At 43.8% G+C, this 22,444-nt stretch overlaps 1 protein-coding gene across 1 annotated transcript in view; it reads left to right on the top strand.

The window, feature by feature from the left end:
• pik3r3b (phosphoinositide-3-kinase, regulatory subunit 3b (gamma)) overlaps positions 1-22,444 on the top strand; it is a 272,303-nt gene that overhangs the window by 123,996 nt on the left and 125,863 nt on the right. Inside the window, exons 5-6 of the mRNA XM_056278061.1 lie at positions 13,105-13,312; positions 16,672-16,757. Coding sequence (XP_056134036.1) covers positions 13,105-13,312; positions 16,672-16,757 — 294 coding nt within the window. The remainder of the gene's footprint in view (positions 1-13,104; positions 13,313-16,671; positions 16,758-22,444) is intronic.

Genomic DNA, 22,444 nt, shown 5'->3' with positions numbered 1-22,444 from the left:
CCCCATTCCTAGATCATTCTTAGACATTTTGGGATGCCGTAACAGCTAAATCCCCTTTCCCACTGCTTTCTGTTGCATTTTCTTTGGCTATTCTTCACTCTGGGAGCTGAACAGCTCCGGAAAAAGAAAAAAAAAACCCAACAAAACTATTTTCTCATTTGTTTGATGTGCATCCTCTAATCCAGCCAGTATTGGAAATCCCCCTGCACGCTCAGAAAAAAAAGGATGCAACATTCAAAATTGGAAGGATTACAAAGTTAACGTCAGCAATGCAATACACTGAATTTTTCCAATTTTGAAACATAATCTGTTTGTTTTATTCTTGTTAGCCTTGAAAATATAGGAAGTATGAGAAATCATTAGAGTGATATTTCATTTGTTTTCATCTGTGATACCCATGTACCCATTATGATTTATTTAAATTATAAATGTATATTGCTATTCATCTCAGAAAAAAATACGAACACATGCACATATACACTCACCGGCCACTTTATTAGGCACACCTGTCCAACTGCTCGTTAACGCAAATTTCCAATCAGCCAATCACATGGCAGCAACTCAATGCATTTAGGCATGTAGACATGGTCAAGACGATCTGCTGCAGTTCAAACCGAGCAGCAGAATGGGGAAGAAAGGTGATTTAAGTGACTTTGAACGTGGCATGGTTGTTGGTGCCAGACGGGCTGGTCTGAGTATTTCAGAAACCGACTGATCTACTGGGATTTTCACGCACAACCATCTCTAGGGTTTACAGGGAATGGTCGAAAAAGAGAAAATATCCAGTGAGCGGCAGTTCTGTGGGCGAAAATGCCTTGTTGATGCCAGAGGTCAGAGGAGAATGGCCAGACTGGTTCGAGCTGATAGAAAGGCAACAGTAACTCAAATAACCACTCATTACAACCGAGGTATGCAGAAGAGCATCTCTGAACGCACAACACGTCGAACCTTGAGGCAGATGGACAGCAGCAGAAGACCACACCGGGTGCCACTCCTGTCAGCTAAGAACAGGAAACTGAGGCTACAATTCGCACAGGCTCACCAAAATTGGACAATAGCATATTGGAAAAACGTTGCCTGGTCTGATGAGTCTCGATTTCTGCTGCAACATTCGGATGGTAGGGTCAGAATTTGGCGTCAACAACATGAAAGCATGGATCCATCCTGCCTTGTATCAACGGTTCAGGCTGGTGGTGGTGGTGTAATGGTGTGGGGGATATTTTCTTGGCACACTTTGGGCCCCTTAGTACCAATTGAGCATCGTGTCAACGCCACAGCCTACCTGAGTATTGTTGCTGACCGTGTCCATCCCTTTATGACCACAGTGTTTCCATCTTCTGATGGCTACTTCCAGCAGGATAACGCGCCATGTCATAAAGCTCGAATCATCTCAGACTGGTTTCTTGAACATGACAATGAGTTCACTGTACTCAAATGGCCTCCACAGTCACCAGATCTCAATCCAATAGAGCACCTTTGGGATGTGGTGGACCGGGAGATTCGCATCATGGATGTGCAGCCGACAAATCTGCAGCAACTGTGTTATGCTATCATGTCAATATGGACCAAACTCTCTGAGGAATGTTTCCAGTACCTTGTTGAATCTATGCCACGAAGGATTAAGGCAGTTCTGAAGGCAAAAGGGGGTCCAACCCGGTACTAGCAAGGTGTACCTAATAAAGTGGCCAGGGAGTGTATGTAACATTTATGTGGCATCAAAATAGTATGTGGAAAATAAATACTGGAATCTAGTATATTCACTTATAAACTTAGCACAAAAAGTAAGGAAATTTGTGTTTGGTAGATTATTTCTTTGCTGTAACAATGCTTCTTGGCAATAAATCTTATACCAGGCACCTGATTGTCAGCAACTGGGGTACCAGAAGCTCAAAACAAGAGTCAATAGCAACAGCAAAATAAGCTATTTGGCATTGGCAAAGAAGATTTGGCAAATTTTTCATGGACGCAACCCACATACTCAGCTCGGCTGCTCATCCCACAAATGCATGTTCTGTAGAAATGTGGCACCATTTAAAAGGGAAATAAACAGGCTTTCCAACGGTATAAGATTTATTGCCAAGAAGCATTGTTACAACAAAGAAATAATCTACAAAACACAAATTTCCTTACTTTTTGTGCTAGTGTAGATGTCACCTTATATGAGAGACTTCAAATATTTTTGCTGCATGTTTGCACATATAACTTTTTAAATATATGTGTGAAACAAATATCTGAATATCAAATATGTCAATATATGTAAAGTTATATGTCCCAGCAGTATTGTTGTTAGGCCAGGGCGTCCAGGGCTATAGCCCCAAACGTTTTATGAATTGAACTGCCCCCGGATGATTGAAAAAAAAAAAGAAAAAGAAAAAGAAAAATAAAGTATATGATTTCCTTACCTGGATTATTGAGCATGCATAAAGACAGTCTCAAGTAGACATCTCTAAGTACAAGTGTGAATGCACCCGATGGCAGCGCGGTCGCCTCACACCGAGTGGGTCATGAGTTCGAGCCTCGTGGTGGTCCGGCCTTGGGGGTCATCCCGGGTCATCATCTGTGTGAAGTTTACATGTTCTCTGCGTGTCTGCGTGGGTTTCCTCCAGGTGCTTCGATTTCCTCCCGTGGTCCGAGGACATGAAGGTCGGGTGAATCGGCCATGCTGAATTGTCCCTGGGTGTGAATGTGGGTGTGTCGGCCCTGTGGTGGCCAGGTAGCCTGTCCAGGGTGTCTCCCCACCTGCCACCTAATGAATGCTGGGATAGGCCTCAGCATCCCTGTGACCCTGAGAGCAGGATAAACAGTTTGGATAATGGATGGATGGATGTTTTTGGTCCTCTGTGTGTCTTTTAAGCAGCAGATCTACTTCACACTACTTGGCACGCGTGAATTTGTGTGTGTGTTTGTGGGTGGGGGGGCATTAGTACAGGGCCTATCATTGTTGGCATCTGGTGGTAGCTGGCTAGCTAATTCACTAAGGCAAGACTTGAAGGCTTTGGATATAAGAAGCTTTTTCAAGAAGAAAAAGGATGAAGGCAATGAGGCACAGGCGAGAAGAGAGGAGATGGAGGAAGAGTTATCTGCTGTTGTTTTAGAGCAGATGAGTCAGGACATGAGAGTACCACTGCCTCATCTATAAGCTCAGGTTGGTGAAGAAGATGGCTTTTTAGCTAGCTAACTAATTTAGCTTAGTGGTTATCAAACGTTTTTGTCACATGGCACATTATTTATAAAAACAAGTATTTCCAAGGCACACCTTTACATATGAGTATAGCTATATCAATCATCATAAATAAGATTTAATTCCAAGGCACACCCACCAGTGTGCGACGGCACACAGTTTGATAACCACAGTTCTAGCTAGCCTAACCCCGAGCTTTGTGAGTTAGCACCAGGACCTTAAAGTCGATCCTCTGCTGGAGAGGGAACCAGTGGAGGTCCTGCACCACAGGGGTGGTAGGAGAGATGGATGTGGGGAGGCAGGCAGCAGAGTTCTGGACATGCTGAAGTCTGTTTAGAAGGTTGTCTGAGAGGGGGTGTCCGGGTAGTGTAGCAGTCTATTCCATTGCCTACCAACATGGGGATTGCTGGTTCAAATCCCCATGTTACCTTCGGCTTGGTCGGGCATCCCTACAGACACAATTATCCATGTCTGCGGGTGGGAAGCTGGATATCGATGTGTGTCCTGGTCGCTGCGCTACTGCCTCTTCTGGTCAGTCGGGGTGCCTGTTCGGAGGGGAGGGGGAACTGGGGGGAATAGCGTTATCCTCCCACATGCTACGTCCCCATGGTGAAACTCCTCACTGTCAGATGACAAGAAGCGGCTGGTGACTCCACATGTATCGGAGGAGGCATGTGGTAGTCAGCAGCCCTCCCCGGATCAGCAGAGGGGGTGGAACAACAACCAGGACAGCTCGGAAGAGTGGGGTAATTGGCTGGGTACAATTGGGTAGAAAAAGGTGGGGGAAAAAAAGAGGGAAGGTTGTGTTGGAGTCCGAACAAAAAAAAAAGAGGGAAGGTTGTGTCGGAGTCCGAACAAAAGGGCCTTACAGCAGTCCACGTATGAGGTGATAAAAACACGGATAAGTTCCTCGGCATCAGTATAGTTTAGGAATGGGCGAATTCGGGCAATGTTGTTTTGGTGGAAAAAAAGTCGGTGGGTTTTATTATTGTGGGCTTCAGATGAGAGGGTGTTGTCAAATAGAACTCCCAGGTTTTTGTCATGGGAGGAGGGGGTGACCCTAGCTTCCTCAATGGTCAATCAGAAGTTGGTAGCTTTTTTAGAGAGGGATTTAGAGCCGATTAACGCAATCACTGTCTTGTCACAGTTGAGCTTGAGAAAGCTGCTGTGCTTCCAAGATTTTATTTGTTGAAGTCAGGTGTTGAGCGAGTCCAGCGCAGATGAGGTGTAAGGCTTAGTCTGGATATAAATTTGGGTATCATCAGCATAGAGGTGGTAGGACAGGCCGCAACTTTGGATAATATGTCCAAGGGGCATGATATAAACACAGAACAGCAGGGGGCCTAGGACGGAGCCTTGGGGGAAGCTCCATGGAGTAAAGTGGAGGGACAGATGGCGAAACGTCCATGCTGACTGGCTGTGAGCTGTTGGTGAGATAGGTCTGGAACCAGGAGAGAGCAAGACTAGTGAGACCAGCCAGTTGCTCAAGCCGTTCGAGGAAGATTTTGTGGTTTACTGTGCCGAATGCTGCATTGAGGTCCAGGAGTATCAGGATACTAAGGTGACTGGAATCACTGCCATAAGGAGATCATCAGGCACTCTAACCAGGGCAGTTTTGATACTGTGCTGCTTGTGGAAGCCAGATTTAAAGGGTCAAGGATATTGTTTGTGGCAAGATGTAGTTACAGCTGGGAAAATACAGCACACTTCAGTACTTTGGAGAGGCAGGGGAGGTTTGTAAGGGGTCAATAGTTAGCAAGTGTCCGGATCAAGTACTGGCTTATTGAGCACTGGTGTGGAATGGAAATGTGAAATGGTTCTTAGTAATTCAGTGCCATTGGGAAACATAGCCCTCAGGTCTTCCTTAGGTCCTGATTCAGCCTTTTATTATTTAGGATTTGTGGGTGGGCAGGAAAATGGTACACGTGATATTACTTTTTCTTAAAGTTTGTTTTTTTGGACTTGAAGTGATTCCATGATACAATGATTCAATTCCTCTCACTTGTCTTCCATATCTTACTCTTTTTCTCCTCCTCATGTTTCTTACTGCATCCATCAACCCATTGCTTTTTAACCTAAATTTTCCCTCTTTCCTCTTCCTCATCCTCCTGTTCTTTTCACATTATGTATCTGAGTTGGCCATCTTAATGACCTGATTCGCACCAGTAGGTGTCCTTACCTCTTGCTCCTTTTTCACCTATTTAGCTTTCTCAACCCCATCCCCTATTTCTCCCATACCTCTGTTTATCCTCCCTCTCTTTTTCCCATCCTTTCGTTCTTTGAGAGTCATTTATCCTGATGGTCTGACCAAGGTCAACGTCCCTTAAGAACAAAGAGCAATCACCCACGGTCAGGATGACCCCTGTCCTTCTGTACCTATAGACAGACGGGGTAAGAAGAGGGGAGAGTTAGAGGCGGCATGGGGGTTGGTGGGGGGTTGGGTGGGATTGAGCAAAGATGGACAATGTTGGTGGATAGGGAAACTGAAAAAATCATGGTTGACATGTAGATGTGGTTAACATTTTGAACGATGAGTAATGAAAGTATAATGGAAATCATGATATCAGCATCGTATGACATCATTATAGGAATTACACTATTATTAGCATTGCGTTATCATTTAACTTTAAGCTGTGATCCTAAGTTATCATTTAACTTTAAGTTGCTATCCTAAATATATTTTCTTACTGGTGAGAGCTTATTACTTACATAGCTTACTGGTGATATTGGTAATTGCATTAGTGTTTGACTATTCCAAGTCTCAATGATCAATTCAAAATGAAACAGTCATCCATGCTGTTGTGTTTGCACCTTTCCCTTGGCTGAACTAAAACTTAAGGTTTAACCCAGGTTTTAGATGGTGTTGTTGCAGCGTGTGTTGGTAAAACATACTCTACAAGGTTGGTCGACCATATCGTTATGTCATCCGTGACAACTTTTCTTCTTCCTTAAATTTTTAAAAACTTTATCTCAAATTCTATGAAATTATGATGTTGCCATGGTGTATGACTTGAGGTAGGTTTGTGCTAAGTCTCAATTATCCTCACCTCACCGCCCTCGTTCCCCCATCCCATCCCCACCCTGTCCCTTCAGTTCCAATGTCCAGTTGTCCAGTCTCCCAGTGTCCCCAGGGACCAGACAGACTGGCCAAGTTCCCTCTCCAGCTTTGACCTCTATCGACCAGCTGGGTCAGCCCCAATCCATAATAACAAGAGGAAGGATTGTATATGTGTGTGTGTGTGTGGGGGGGGGGGAGTATTGGTTCCAGACAGAGATAAATAATAAGAGGTTACAAAGGTTTGGCGTCCATCTGTGTGTGTGTGTGTGTGTGTGTGTGTGTGTGCGCGCGCGCACGCGCACAGCGTTATCATCTGTGGTCAGTGGTAGCAAGGCGCCCCAATGACCTCTATCAGGCCGCACCAGATTGTCAGCCATCCATCACCACCTACCTACCCACCCAGACACAAACACCGATAGTTGTTGGACCGAACCACTACTTCGTACCTATGAATCCTTTTGACATCCTCTCTTGATCTTTCTGACCTTTCACCTCAGAGCACAAGCCCATTAACATGCAGACCCTGGCGTGCACGCACGCATGCACACACACACACACACACACACACACACACACACACACACACACACACACACACACACACACACACACACACACACACACACACAGAATGTCACCCTATACTTGTGGGGACCCCTCATTGAATACATTCATTCCATAGCCCTTAAGCCCAACCTTAACCATCATAACTACATGCCTAACCTTAACCCTTACCCTAACCTAATTCTGATTCTAACCTTCACCCCAAAACCAAGTTCTAACCAAAAAATAGATGCTTTTCCTCATGGGGACCCATAAAATTTCCCCACAAGGTATGTGGTTTCAGGTTTTTCTATCTTTTCTATCTAGATAGAAAAACCTGGTACACACACACACACACACACACACACACACACACACACACACACACACACACACACACACACACACACATACACACACACCGAGAGTGATATAAACCTAGCTACATCTACGGAGAGATAGATACCTATATCCCCAGGTCTTGATAGATATCACTACAGTGTGATGATGCCTGTTCAGGATTAGCAGAAATCACAAGCGTTATAACTAAGGCTGGGTGTTTGTCACGGAAAATATTGACTAAAGTCACAGAGCAATCAAGGCAAAGTTGTAGACAATCACGGAAAACTGAAAAGAAAGACGCAGAAATCACGGAGTGTTTTAAATAGCTTGAATGTATTCAATTAACCAAGAGATCTCATGCACAGTAGTGGTAAATTATTGAAATAACATCTGCAACTGTAGCAACAGTAACAAGTGCTTGAATAAATTTTTTTTTTTAAAACAGCGGGCAGTTGCCGCTAGTAACAAATACAACTAAAATGCATTGGTAGACTGCTGCATTTAATAGTTTCTGTCCATCACGGAAAGAAAAAGCATGCCTTTTGGCCTTTAATTTAACAGAACGTTGTGATAAACAGATTATGCTCAAATTGCATTACTAAAATAATAAAATGGTTACCGTGTGTTTATTTATTTAAATTTTGTTTTGATACAACATGTTGTACATTGCAAGGTTTGAGTCTGGAGCGCCTGTTGTCACTGACAACGTTACCGTAACGGGAGAAGGAGCGCTCAGCATCAACACTGTTGACAGGGGCCGTCAAACATCTGATTGCAACAACGCACAAGGATGGGAATCTTGATCCCAACGCATTCCAGAATCTGTATACTTTGTCGCACTTTGTTTCTCCCAGCATTTGGCAGTATGCATGGTACTCGCGCTGTGCTTTTGTATTGTCCTCGAATAGCGGAATGTCCTGGAACAATTCTTTTTCCTCCAGGTTTAGGAATATGGCCTGGTTGGGATCGAATACCCGACATGCACTGAGAAATCTTGAAGCAGGTTGTCTGAAACGGGCCGTGGAATTTAGGTCCATGTAGCCTTGGAGTTTCTCAGCACTGTCTTTCAGTGCTTCTTTCCCAATGGGGTGGTCGCATTCATTAAAACTACCATCAAGCCACACCACAAGGTCGCGCAATTCATTCGTGACCATATGTCAGCGAATCGCCGGCTCTTCATATTTTCTCAATATGTGCACGATGCGTGGTGCATACTGTTGAAGCATTGACAGTTGTTCGATGACTTCGCGTGACTGTAACAAACTGATAAGCTCAGCGATTGATGTGCTCTGAGACCGTTGTCTTTCTTCCTCAAAGAAGTAAATGTAGTCATCCAAGTGGTTCATGTGGAATAAGGCTGCTTCAAGCCAGCTGTTCCATCGCGTTATTACAGGTGTCAGCGGAATGCACGGGGTTTTCTCATTTTCCTGGAGATACATGCGGAATCTAGCTTTACGCACGGGACAAGCTGTACATGCCTGTTTCACAGCCACAACCAGATCGTTGACTTTCTTAAATATCTTGCGCCATACGTCACCCACCAAGTTTAACAGGTGTGCAACACAGGTGATATGGACAGCGTTTAGAAAGAGAGGTTTCATTCCTCGTTCTCATGCCTTAGTCATATACGCAGCATTGTCAGATACAACTGCAGTAACTCGATCGAAGGGGACCGCATATTTCGTCAGTGTACCCTGTATGGCCTGGCTTACTGTCTTGAAATTGACACTGGCTAGAACCACGCAATCTAACAGAATTACATCCAATCTCAACTCCTCTTCGCACTCGGGTTTGCTTAATACAGCCAGTATGTTGAGAACGTATCTGTCCTTGGCATCGGTGGTCTTGTCAACAACAATGCTAATTCCGTCACAAACTTTGAGTTTGTCTTTGATCTCGTTCACGTGTTTCGGAATATGCTAGGCAGGTAGGTGCGTCGGAGTTGACAGGCACTTGGAATTACTCCGATGTCGTGGAGATTGCTTTCCAGATAGGACTTCAGGCCAACATTGTCCAGTGTGTGTAAGGGGATGTTGGCTGAAGTGAAAGCTTCTGTAAGTTTAATTACCTCACTCTGTCTATGCAATTGTGCGGTTGTTTTAGCTTGAAACAGCTCTGACACAGTTTTCTGCAGTTTTCGGCTCTTCTCGGTTTCAATGGCTCGATCTGCGGTTTTCTTTTTATGGACATTTGTCTGCAAATGCTTGTCGCAACTTGCTTTTCGAGTGTAGTCCACTGGGATGTTACACACTGAGCAAAATAACAAACCACCACTGACATGAAAAGTTTTTTCTGTGTATTGTAGGGATGGTGCTTTAGCGGAGGTCTTTGCAGTTTTACTCATTTTGAAGTTTTTGATCGGACCGTGACTAACATTAGCTGTTCATTCAGTCGCACTTCTGACGTAACCATGGGAACGTAATATTTTAACCATCAGAAGTGATGGTTAAAATGCTTAGTGCCTATACAGATCACACTGTAGGCTACGTTAAGATTGACAGTTAGGCTACCATTCAAAACTGTAGAAAAATCACGGAAAGCACTAAAAACTGGGGAAATCGCGGACATGGCCAAAAAATGGCGAGAATCACGGAATCCGTGACACCCGCGACTTCCGTGACAAATACCCAGCCTTAGTTATAACACCTAACAGTAGTTCTTTCTCTTTCTTTGTCTGTTTTCTTACTGTCTCTCTGTCGTTTTCACTCATACACAAACACACTCTATCTTTCCTTCTCTCACTGTATCCAGTCATTCAGATTCCCTGTGAGAGATTCTGCATCTAAGAGTCTGTCTACCAGCTTGCTAATTTCTTTCATGACACTTACTTGGCTCTATGAGAACACATGTTGTAGCACAGAGGACCAAACACTAATGGAACATGTAGTAAATCGGTATGACTCTATCCCAACTGAAAACACCTTGGTACATTTGGCACATAAACATGCAGTGCAGTAGACAGCACATCCTTAAAAAATTATGAACCTCACTACATAGCCACCATGCCTGAAAAGCTGGCCTATTCGAAGTACGTTTTGGTCTTTGATATGTTCTCTTATTTAAATTTAGTATGCTCACTCTTAACTGTCTGCGACAAAGTGCCTTAGTGGTTGGCACTGTCTCCTCACAGCAGTGGGGATGGTTTGATCACAGCCCTTGTAGAATTCAAATGTGCTCTTGCTGTGTTTGCATGGGTGTCTTCAGGGTGCTCCAGTTTTCTCCTGGAGTCCAAAGACATGCAGATTAGGTGAATTGGAAACTCCAAACTGCCTAGAAGTGTCAGTTAGAATGAGAATATGTCTATGAAACAGTTTAGACCTGGTATTAACATGCATCTCGGGTGATCCGATCAAAAGTGGACAGATCTAAGTACATCAGTTCACAGCTGGCATGAGAATGTGTCTCCACATGCATATTGAGTGACCACATGTGATCGGTTCTCAGTTCCCTGTTCTGTTCTATATGCAAATAAACACATAGATCACTGTGGTAGGAGGTTGTGGTTTAGCCTCGAGAGAGGAAGCGTGGCTTGTGGGAGAGCAGCACACCGGCCCATGCAAGTCGAATGAAAGACATTATTAAAAATTCACATTATTCACATTATGAATATTCACATTATTACAATTGCATGGACGCCAGATAGAGACAAAATTAACTGAGTGAATTAGGAGTTTCAGGCTCGGATTGTTTGCCTTCTTTCATTTTGTGCTAAAAAAAACCACACCAAAAGTTGAAACTCATTCTTAAAACTCATTATCTGGGAAAATGTAATTGTGTGAACACCAGAGTTTGCAATTCTCAACCCGAATCCTGTCAAGTTCAACCCAATCACGTTGGTTTAGGCTCAGATTATTTAATTATTCCAGTGTGTTTGAAAGGGTCTGCTCTATGCTGTGGTGGATGAATGAACTTGAACCTGAAGTTGGACTTGAATGTGCAAGTGGGCGGGGGCTCTTCCACAGTTGTGGGTCTGATTTCTGTGTCAGAAATTACAAACGAGGTTAAAAAAAACAGAGGATGTCAGTTGACTAGGCAGTCCTTCAATGTGGCTTGGGACACCAAGATGCATGTTAATGCCGGGTATAAACAGCCTCTATGTGTGTTTCCTGTGATGGCTGGATCCCATATCTAGGATCAAAGAACATTTAGATTCTACATAATGGCCAGATGACCATCATCTTTGCATATAGCTTCCTTTCGTGAAACTTCTCAAAATTGGATTGACTAGAAATATTATTTTAAAATGCGGGAATTTATAGACCACACACATATAGTCTAGAGTATGAAATTAGATCCGATATGCCCTGGCGGATTCTTTTTGAAACATTGCCTGGAACAGTGGCTTTCAGTTCAACATATATGCACTAGACAAAGAGCCTATTACATAGAATCCATGAGAATTAACTCAATAATATACCTTTTCGGGTAGATAGAGGGCTAGAGTTTTGAATTAAAACCAGATATAATAGAAAGCAGAAGAGATAAATCGATAAATGAACTGATAGAAAAGCACGGTAGTTTAAGAATGGGAATATTGCCATGTTGATCTTTGCTGTCCCACCGAGTTTACGGTATTGTAGACTCACAGAAGCACAGATGTTGCCCATTTTGCTACTGGTTTGCTGCAGTAAAAAGGTGCATGGTGAAAGAACTCATCAATATGTCTGGCTGTTTCCAAACATTGCCATTTTCTAAAGCCCCACCAATCTAAAAAAAAAAAGGGGGTCGAGTGTTATTGTGTGCCCTAACTCCTGCGGTTCCATTTTTACAAGCATTTATAGACCAAGCCCATGCAATTTTCTCCATAGCATCTGTCAGGTTAGCTAGCTAGCTAGCTAGCAGCTGGTTGCTCGACCTTTTCTGAATTCAAATAGTTGAGATCCTGTAAGGGTCTTATATGTCCTCAGAGTCAACCAGTTGCTGGAGACATGCATAGATGGATAAAGATGGTTGTGCTCGCTGGATAACACAGTGGTCATGTTGGGATTATACTCAATTGTCAGTTGTTTGGAGTTGTGGTAGTAAAATGTATTCTATTGTTACAGTCGATTAAACGTGCGCTCAGGGTGTCTGCTTGTCATCTGAGCTCTTAATACAGCTCTCCCATGACTCCAGACACAAAAACAAATACCTTAAGTTCCTTTAGGCATTCTAATGTTCAAAGGTAACATCCACATTCCTTGCCTTTCCCCCTCATATTAAGCATGCAATACAAGTTGTACACTTAAAGATACAAATTGTACATTTAGCGTATAGATACATTTTATGCTTTGCATTTGAAATGCACAAAATAGTGGATAGCTTTATGGCACAATTTGGTATGATGCATTGATAGTATACATGTTCAATATGGTTTTCTGCTTTGCTCAGCCATGATGCAGGAAAACGTTAAACGGCTGAGAAATATGACTTCAATTGCACATACAAATATATGGGGACTTTGGCCTATATTTATTGTGTCTCTAAAGGAAGACAGATCAATGTGTCCTCTGATTGCCTGTCTTCCAATCTTTCCCAGCTTCCCTCTGATTAATTGCTGGTTCTTCAAAGATATAAACATGGATACTAAATCACCTGATCCCTGACAAACTCCACAAGTTGACAAGAGAGCAGCAGCCAGTACAGCCATTCCGTGTTCAGTGAATGATTTGAGCTAACCCTCCTGTCTTTTGTATTTAGTTTAAATTATCCACAATTCCTAGTGAGCAACAATAGTCAGTGTCATCTGCATGTGTAATATGCTGAAATCAACCAGAACACATGTTGAAGACAGAAGTCCTTCTTTCTGCTTTAGCCTCATTGTATGTCTATGTTCACTCTTAAAGAGCTAATGAAACTTCTGATGACCGTCTATGGTTAACATTATATTTTTCATTACAGAAGTAGACTTCATACTCTTATGACACATTGATCATCCTGGACACATAAATGACAAATACAACCAGCTATTAAATGTCTCCTTTTTCTTTTCCTGTTTTAGAAACCCAGAGTGTGGAGGAGTGTGGGGACAGGCTGAAAAGGATCATGGAGTCTCCTAGTGTACCCCAGGCCAACCACCAGATCCTGGTCCATGTTACCAGACACCTGGCCAGGGTAGGACAAGTTCAGCCCGGGCAGCACAGCCAGGCAAGTCCCAGGCTTTTGGGGCAGGCCTTCTCAGAGATAATCTTCAAGAACTCCCTTTTCAGGTACGTTTCACCATTCTGGTGAAACTGGTGGTCTATTCATTATTTTTCATGTGTACATTCTGATCAGCTGATTGTTTTACATAATCCACAATTTGTTTATGTATTTATTTTTCATTTGTTTGCTCAGCCTTTACTTCCTTTATTTTTTTTTCTTTATCTGCTAATGCTACAAAAGACAAATTCACTTAGGATTCATTATGGTGTATTTTAATTTCTTCTTTTATTCTCTTTAGTTTCTATACAGGATGCACAGTATTTTGTTCAAGGAGCTATACAAGATGAAGATTTTTTTAAAATGCGCAAACAGTGCCAATGCCAGATGAAAATTAGGCGATTCTAAAAGTTAACTCTAATAAATAAATAAAAAAGATATTTTCAAATGTGTTTGACATCTGATGAATCCTTCAGAGCCCTTGATGTCCCAAAGTCCCTTGCGGCCCTGCCAGTGAGCTCCTTTTTTGTTTTTTTGTCCAATGAAAATGCAGTTTCATTTTCAAAATAGTGACTTATAGCTAAGCATTTTCCCTGACGAATAACAGTTTCCCTTAATAGTCTGGTTAGCTTGCTAGTTAGCTTACCTTATGTAAATGTAGTGTTACCTCCTTTTTTACTAACCATTTCAAAATGCTCCAAAAAAAACTTTTTTTTAAACTCAGTGCTCATGTTTCTATGAAAAGCAATGTATATCATTTAGCGCATAACGTTAAGCGTATGGTTTAGTAAATAAATTACCCCACACTACATTATATTACGATGTGCTGGAGGCACCAACACCATATACATGCGACATGATTGACAGGCAGGTTGGGATACCTCCTCACTGTGAGAAATCCTGATTGGTTGTCAAGATTCAGGCTGATCACATGGCTTAGGCCAGTCACAGAGACCGGACTTTCCTCTCAGAGCATTTCATTTTATTGATATCTTGCAGGATGTGAAGACGTTTCAACAAATATTACCAAAATGCTAAATACCAAAATAGATAATGAAAATAAATTACATACCATTTTTAGAAGAAAAAAAAGATTGTAAAGCCAAAAAAGTTGTCATAATGAGTTCTTCCCCCCCCCCCCCCCCCCCACACACACACACACAGTAGCCATGAGGTGTGTTTGATGGACAGGTTGACGGATGAGATCAGGCAGGAGTCTCCGTCGGCTATGATGTTTGTGGATGACATTGTGATCTGTAGCGAGAGTAGGTTGCAGGTGGAGGAGAGCCTGGAGAGGTGGAGGTATGCACTGGAGAGAAGAGGAATGAAAGTAAGTAGGAGCAAGACAGAATACATATGTATGAATGAGAGGGAGGACAGTGGAATGGTGAGGATGAAAGGAGTAGAGGTGACGAAGGCGGTTGAGTTTAAATACTTGGGGTCAATTGTACAAAGTATCAGGGGAGTGCAGAAGAGAGGTGAAGAAGAGAGTGCAGGCAGGGTGGAGTGGGTGGAGAAGAGTGTCAGGAGTGATTTACGACAGAGGGGTACCAGCAAGAGTTAAAGGGAAGGTTTACAAGATGATTATGAGACCAGCTATGTTATATGGTTTGGAGACAGTGGCACTGACAAAAAGACAGGAGGTGGAGTTGGAGGTGGCCGAGTTGAAGATGCTAAGATTTTCATTGAGAGTGACGAAGAAGGACAGGATTAGGAACGAGTCTCTTAGAGGGACAGCTCAGGTTGGACAGTTTGGAGACAAAGCAAAAGAGGCAAGATTGAGATGGCTTGGACATGTGTGGAGGAGAGATGCTGGGTATATTGGGAGAAGGATGCTGAATATGGAGCTGCCAGGGAAGAGGAAAAGAGGAAGGTCAAAGAGGAGGTTTAGGGGTGTGGCGAGAGAGGACATGCAGGTGGCTGGTGTGACAGAGGAAGATGCAGAGGACAGGAAGAGATAGAAATGGATGATTTGCTGTGGCGACCCCTAATGGGAGCAGCCGAAAGTAGTAGTAGCAGTAGTAGTAGTAGTAGTAGTAGTAGTAGTAGTAGTAGTAGTAGTAGTAGTAGCCATGAGATGTGTTTTGTGCTCTTTAGAGCTTAATAAGAGGATGTTAAAAATTTAAAATGTTTACATTATTTCTATTCTGCTATCAACTTTGTGTCCTCTCCAGACCGAGATCCTATTTTTTTCCACAAATTTTGATGAGTAATGGAAATGTCCATTGATTTTTTTTTTGCCCAAGACACCGAAAACCAGTGCTTAATTCATAAATCATGCGGTCCCAGAATGCCAAGTGCTCTAGAAGGTGGACTGTGCAGGGAGAGTGCCGAAACTACTCATTACATTGATACTGCAAACATGTTCAACACCACAATGGTGTTATATTGTTACAGTAAAGGTATAGCTGTAACATTATTAGATGATTATGTTTAACAACGGGCCGATTGAAATGAGTTAACTTTTATTGTCAAGCCACATTGTTCTGGCAGGATCTGACCCAACTTAAGCAGTGCCTAAAGCCAACGTGTTATGGCTAGGGCACCATTTCAGTGCCTAAAGCCAATATGTTATGGTTAGGGCACCATTTCAGTGGCAGTTGCGAACAGCAAAATGTTCTTTATCCCATGTGTTCTCTCCAAATCAACCATTGCTCCGTTCCATAATAAATCCTCAAAATGATATGGCAAAGATTCACATGAAACCAACCAAGAAAATTGCCTTGCTACACAAAAAAACCCCCATTCTGTCCGATCTAATTCTGAGGTGAGACTTATGGATGTGAGACTTGATAGATTTGTATTTGCTTAAGGTAAAACTGTGTATGGCATTTGGCTCAGCTGCAATGTCAACATCCTGTAATTTTCTAGATTTGGATGCTTAATCAGAGAGAGAGAAATCATTAACATGGCTGATGGTCTTGTCTGGTTTTCATACATACTGCAAAAAACTTGCCCGTGTGTTATTTTTGAAAATCACCATGGAATCTCGCTTTTTGGCACTGCGATTCTGTGGTGGAAATGCAGTGAGTATGGGAGCCAGTCGGTGAGTCAGAGGCAATGATTGTTTGCTTGGCCTGGTCAAGCATATCACTTCTGATGTACACAGAGGGTAATGGGGCACGTCAGCATATTACAGGATGCTCTGCTTCTTGAACCCGATCCAATACTTTTTTGTTTGCATGTGAGCAAATGTTGAGTGCAGTCCCGGTCTGTGGTGCTCAGTATCAGCAGGCATTAACATGAGTTCTGCAAATTGCACTTCTCTCTGTCTTTCTCTCTCTTTGTCATCAATCACTTGGTGATATCTATGATGTCATTGCAAATTTAAAGTGATTGCTGTGTGCGTGTGCGTGTGTGTGTGTGTGTGTGTGTGTGTGTGTGTGTGTGTGTGTGTGTGTGTGTGTGTGTGTGTGTGTGTGTGCAGTGCGGACGTGAACCCAGAGCACCATATCAGGATCCTGGAGGCACTGATAACAACAGGAGGCCTGATGGAGATGCAGGCTGCACCAGGTAGGACAATAAACATACTTTTACACACACACACACACACACACTACACAAAGTTTTGTGTCAACAGTGTTTGAATCACATTTCTGCAGTGTATTCACTATATATTTCTTACAATGGGAAAATGACTGGTCCTTCCCTACTCCACCACAAACTACAGTGGAAAATGCATACTTGCGTTGTAAAATGTGGAATAGACAAACTTATGCTGGAACTACTGTAATAAAACTGTCCACAGAGCAGGAAATGATTGCTTACTTCAACCTCTGGTAGTTCGGTTTACAGTATTGGTTTACAGCGAGCACGGTATATGGAGATTTTTTTTTTTTGTACTCCTTGTTAACTGCATTGACATTGATGAAACTGAGAGCAAGAGACTGAAACTGAGGTGTGACATTTCAAGGATGTAGATAAACGATGCTGGCATGACTGGTGTATGTGCAAGAAATGTCACTGTGATCAGGACCTTAAATAATTTGCTGTTTTCTGTACCCCCCGGTCATTACTTACATGAGTTCGTGATCCAAAGTTGCATAGGAAGGTGATGTGTATGTATTAGCAATGTGTGTTTGTGTGTTTGTATCTGTATTTGCTTCATTTATTTAGATATGAAGGAGTAGATAAAATGCAACTGGGCTTTGTAAGCTGCATATGAGGGCTTTTTGCACGAAATGCCTGAACTCCAACTCTGTGCTTCCCATTATTGTCTATAGGTCACTGCACACATAAACAAATTTGCGTTGCACCGAGCAAACCCCAGGAGCAGGTATGGCACACAACTTCGTCAAAGTTCAGCCGAGTTTAACTTTTGTGCCGTGACATGATGCCGTGCATCCAGTGGAAAAAGGGGGGAAGGCGATGTCCCAAAATCTTGAATTTCCCGACCATAAAACAAAACATATTTCATATTGTCAATCAAGTGGACATACCAGGTATGGTGAAAAGTGCAGATTATCAAGTTATTAGAGTTAGATATTCATTTTATTGGCCTCTGTATCCTGTCATCAGAATTTCCATGTCATATAAAATGAGATGAATGTTGCTGGTCTTACGTAAAAACATTCCACACAGCGGTGTGTTTTGAAAACCAAAATGCAAAACTTGAGTAGCCTAAGCAGCATGATTAGTTGTGCCTTGCAGAGCACACTGCATTTGGTATGAGAAAGTCCTGTGTGTGTGTGTGTGTGTGTGTGTGTGTGTGTCTGTCTGTGTGTGTGTGTGTCTGTGTGTGTGTGTGCGTATTTGGTAGAGCGGCAAAGAAAAGAGAGGAATAAAGAGGGAAAACTGAACAAAAGAAAGGTCACGGCAGCAGGTGCGTGGCTGATTGCAGGGGCTGAGTTGTCTCTTGGGGTCATTATCTGTGTGTCCGTTCCTGTCTGTGGGTTGTTGTATGGGCGTCTGGGTTAATGTCATTGGGGTCAGTGTGCGTGTGTGGTTTATGGCAAAAGGCCAGTATGTCAGTGGGTCAGTGCCTCTATTGATGAGGTTATATTAGGTCGACGAGGGCCATGGTGTTGAGGTTAAGGTCAACAGATTGGTGTGTGAATGATTAAAGTAGCTGGTTGCGGGTCTGCACTTTTCTGTGTGAGTATCGTAGATGTGTGGCGGCGGCGTCTATGGGGGTGATGTGAGTTTGTGTGGTTAGGGTCAGCGTTGCCATGCCAGTTGGCAGATGAGAAACTGCGGAGAAAGACAAGACAAGGGCGTGTGCTAGCCAGCTGGGTTTTCCTCAACTGTTTCTAAAAGACAGTCACATCATCACACCATTTATCATTCCTTTTATGAATCAATACCATTTGTGAACCACCTCCAATGACAATCACTGAGGTACATGCTAAAGGGAAGGGCATGGACTAGACTTGGAGAATCTAAGGTCAAGAATTTGAGTTGGGTATGGATATACCTGGGCGGCATGGTGGTGCAGTGGTTAGCACGGTCGCCTCATAGCAAGAAGGTCTTGGGTTCGAGCCCCGGGGTAGTCCAACCTTGGGGGTTGTCCCGGGTCGTCCTCTGTGTGGAGTTTGCATGTTCTCCCCATGCCAGCGTGGGTTTCCTCTGGGGGCTCCTCCCACAGTCCAAAGACATGTAGGTCAGGTGAATCAGCCATACTAAATTGTCCCAAGGTGTGAATGTGTGTGTGTGTGGGCCCTGTGATGGCCTGGCGGCCTGTCCAGGGTGTCTCCCCGCCTGCTGCCCAATGACTGCTGGTATAGGCTCCAGCATCCGCGCAACCCTGAGAGCAGGATAAGCGGTTAGGATAATTGATGGATGGCTATACGGCCCTGACCAGACAGAGCTATGGGGAGGAAGAGCCCTGACCAGGCAGAGCTATGGGGAGGAAGAGCCCTGACCAGACAGAGCTATGGGGAGGAAGAGCCCTGACCAGGCAGAGCTATGAGGAGGAAGAGCCCTGACCAGACAGAGCTATGGGGAGGACCAGACAGAGCTATGGGGAGGAAGAGCCCTGACCAGACAGAGCTATGGGGAGGACCAGACAGAGCTATGGGGAGGAAGAGCCCTGACCAGGCAGAGCTATGAGGAGGAAGAGCCCTGACCAGACAGAGCTATGGGGAGGACCAGACAGAACTATGGGGAGAAGAGCCTGACCAGACAGAGCTATGGGGAGGACCAGACAGAGCTATGGGGAGGAAGAGCCCTGACCAGACAGAGCTATGGGGAGGAAGAGCCTACAGGTTGGAAAATCATCAAGAAAGGCACATGATGATTACTCACAATATTGTGTTTAAACTCAGCTTACAAACTACACAGTCCATTTTTTTTCCCTGAATGCATCTTTGTGCACAATCTATTGAAGCAAAACAGTCATATAATGTCTATGAAACGGGGCAGGTTTTAATAAGTGTTTTATTGTGTATTACCCATGGCTTTATGCTTAGTTCATCTTTTTTTTTTGCATTTATCTTATTATCTTATTACTGCCATGATGGAGTGAGAAGAGAAATGGAGATGAAGAGATGTGCATTTGGTTATGCTTACTCATGTAAGTGCAGATGTGCGTGGGTTTGCTCGTTCTGTGTCCATGTGTGTGTGTGTGTGTGTGTGTGTACTAGCAGGCTTACATCACTGTAACAAAAGGATCAGAGGGAAATGCTTTGTGCTGTCTTTGAAGTGTGTCTTTTGTAATTCCTCTTACACAACCCTCTCTCACATGCACTGTCTCTCTCTCGCTGTCCTGCTCGTTCTCCCTTTCGCTCTTCCCCTGCCTCCATGGGGTGCCTGAGCAAAGCAGGCGGGGAGCGGGGGGGGGGGGGGAGACAAGTCTGCAAAGTGATGCAGGGAGGAAAAGCATTATATCGACCTTATCACCACATATCTTCTCTAACATCTTTTTATTTTGTGTATCTTTTTAGTGACACATACAAAACCACAGATTACATCATTTATATTTGCATCATCTGAAGCCATAATATCCAGTCGCATCCATTCTGGACCAGTCCCCAGTACTCAGTACTCCAGTCCCCGGTACTCAGGGCTGCAGTCCCCAGTACTCGGTGCTCCACCTCACTGGTCTGCTTCAACAGTAGGGCAGGGCGACTTGTCTTACTGAGGCTCCTTTGTTTGCTGAATGCGGAGAGAGAGAAAGCCAGGGAGAGATACAGGCAAGGGAGAGGTCAGGTTCATGTGTGAGCATTTTTTCTCACCCATTACCTCCCCCGCCACCCCCTTGGGCAGCATTAGTCAAGGTCAAAGGTTACCACAGTGCCTGTTGGCGGTACGTTAACCCCTAAATGTGTGTGTGTGTGTGTGTGTGTGTGTGTGTGTGTGTGTGTGTGTGTGTGTGTGTGTGTGTGTGTGTGTGTGTGTGTGTGTGTGTGTGTGTGCGTGTGTGTGCCTGTTGACCCATCAAAATGCTGTCCTCTAAGTCTGTTCCCCAAATGGAGTCTGAATATATGGTCAGCTCTCTTCCACTTGAGTGCTCTGGCTGAATCTGCTTGTGTGTGTGTGTGTGTGTGTGTGTGTGTGTGTATGATTGTTTTTATGTGCGCTCATTGTCCTTGTGTGTGTATCGCTAGTGTTTAAAGGGTCATAGTAGTCCGATTTGGTCAGCTAAGTCAGTCTGTCATGACCAGCATGCTAGAACTGGTAGGGAAAAAAATATGCAAACTCCAAAATACACTCGATCATAGTCTGGCACCCTTTCTCCGCTTTTGTTATGACCCATTTTTCTTCCAAGGCACGTAAACTATGCCCACAGCTTGGCAAGAGAACAACATATACATACTCGTTCACACTAACACAGTCACCATTTTTTTTTCTTTCTCCTCGTCGCTGTTTTTTTCTCTGCCCCAGGTCATCTGTTGGGCTTCTAGTGCATGGAAGGCAGCAAAAGTAGACAGACCATCTAGTTTCTTCTCTCTCTCTCTCTCTCTCTCTCTCTCTCTCTCTCTCTCTCTCTCTCTCTCTCTCTCTCTCTCTCTCTCTCTCTCTCTCTCTCTCTCTCTCTCTCTCTCTCTCTCTCTCGCTGTCTGTGTGTGTGTTTTTGTGTCTCTCTCTCTCTCTCTCTCTCTCTCTCTCGCTGTCTGTGTGTGTGTGTCTCTGTCTGTCTCTCTCAGTCTCTCTCTCTTGCTCGCTCTGTCTCTCTCTGTCTCTCTCTCTCTCTCTCTCTCTCTCTCTCTCTCTCTCTCTCTCTCTCTCCTCTCTCTCTCTCTCTCTCTCTCTCTCTCTCTGTTGGTCTTTGTGTTGTAATTTTCTTGTGATTTTTATTAAAGTATTGTAAAAGTCTCTCTCGCTCTCTGTCTCTCTCTCTCTGTCTCCTCCCGCATCATTAATGGACTCTGTATTGAAAGGCTCCTTTTAAAATTCAGTCACAGTGTAAAAACTGTGGTGTTTTTTGGTATACGAGGGAACAAATGCTTCTGTTTTGGAAACACGTGTGTCTACTTCGCAACGATAACGTGGAACATTATCTTTCAGCTATCAAGCAGCCGGCGAAACAGATCTGCACACAATGCATTTTTGTTTGTCGAGTAGGATAAAATATTTGGCACGTGACCTTCATCAGAAAGCTTTCGTTTTATATTTTGCGATTGAACATCTTTCCCAAGTGATTTTCATTTCCTCTTTGTTGTTCAACTGGAGCCAGTCCTTCGAGCGCAGATGCTGATAGCAGACGCGTATGACTGACTTTGCAGCTTCATGGCCGGAATGAGGTTATCGGTCCTTGTACAGTGTGATGGCGGGTCTCACCATGGTGATTTCATAGCCAGCACTATTAAGTAATCACCACGACAACATCTTGAGATGAAGCGCAAAATGGCATTGGCCATATTTGTCTAAACCAGAGATGCAGTCCTTTTTTGTATACGTATGTGTGAGTCTGGGTAAATGGACTTCGTTTATGTCGTGCTTTTCTAGCTGCTACAAACACTCAAAGTGCTTTACAATCAATTAATACCTCATATTCAAACCCCCCCCCTCGCCTCACACACACTCATACACCGATGGTGGCGGCAACCATGCAAGGTAACAACCAGCTCATCGGGAGCAGTCAGGGGTTAAGTGTCTTGCTCAAGGACACATCAAGACGGCGAGACTCAAACTGGCAACCCTCCCGCTCTGCTGGCCCCACACAAGAGTGTAATTGGGCAGATTTTGGGTTGAATTCGCCCCTCCCGACAATTGCGGGGGCGTTCTCGATTTGAGGCCGGTCTGAAGCGATTATCTGGCCA

Source organism: Lampris incognitus, chromosome 3, assembly GCF_029633865.1.
Source record: "Lampris incognitus isolate fLamInc1 chromosome 3, fLamInc1.hap2, whole genome shotgun sequence".
NCBI classification, from domain to species: domain Eukaryota; kingdom Metazoa; phylum Chordata; class Actinopteri; order Lampriformes; family Lampridae; genus Lampris; species Lampris incognitus.
The sequence above is the reverse complement of the archived record's forward strand: the minus strand, read 5'-3'. Positions and strand labels throughout refer to the sequence as shown.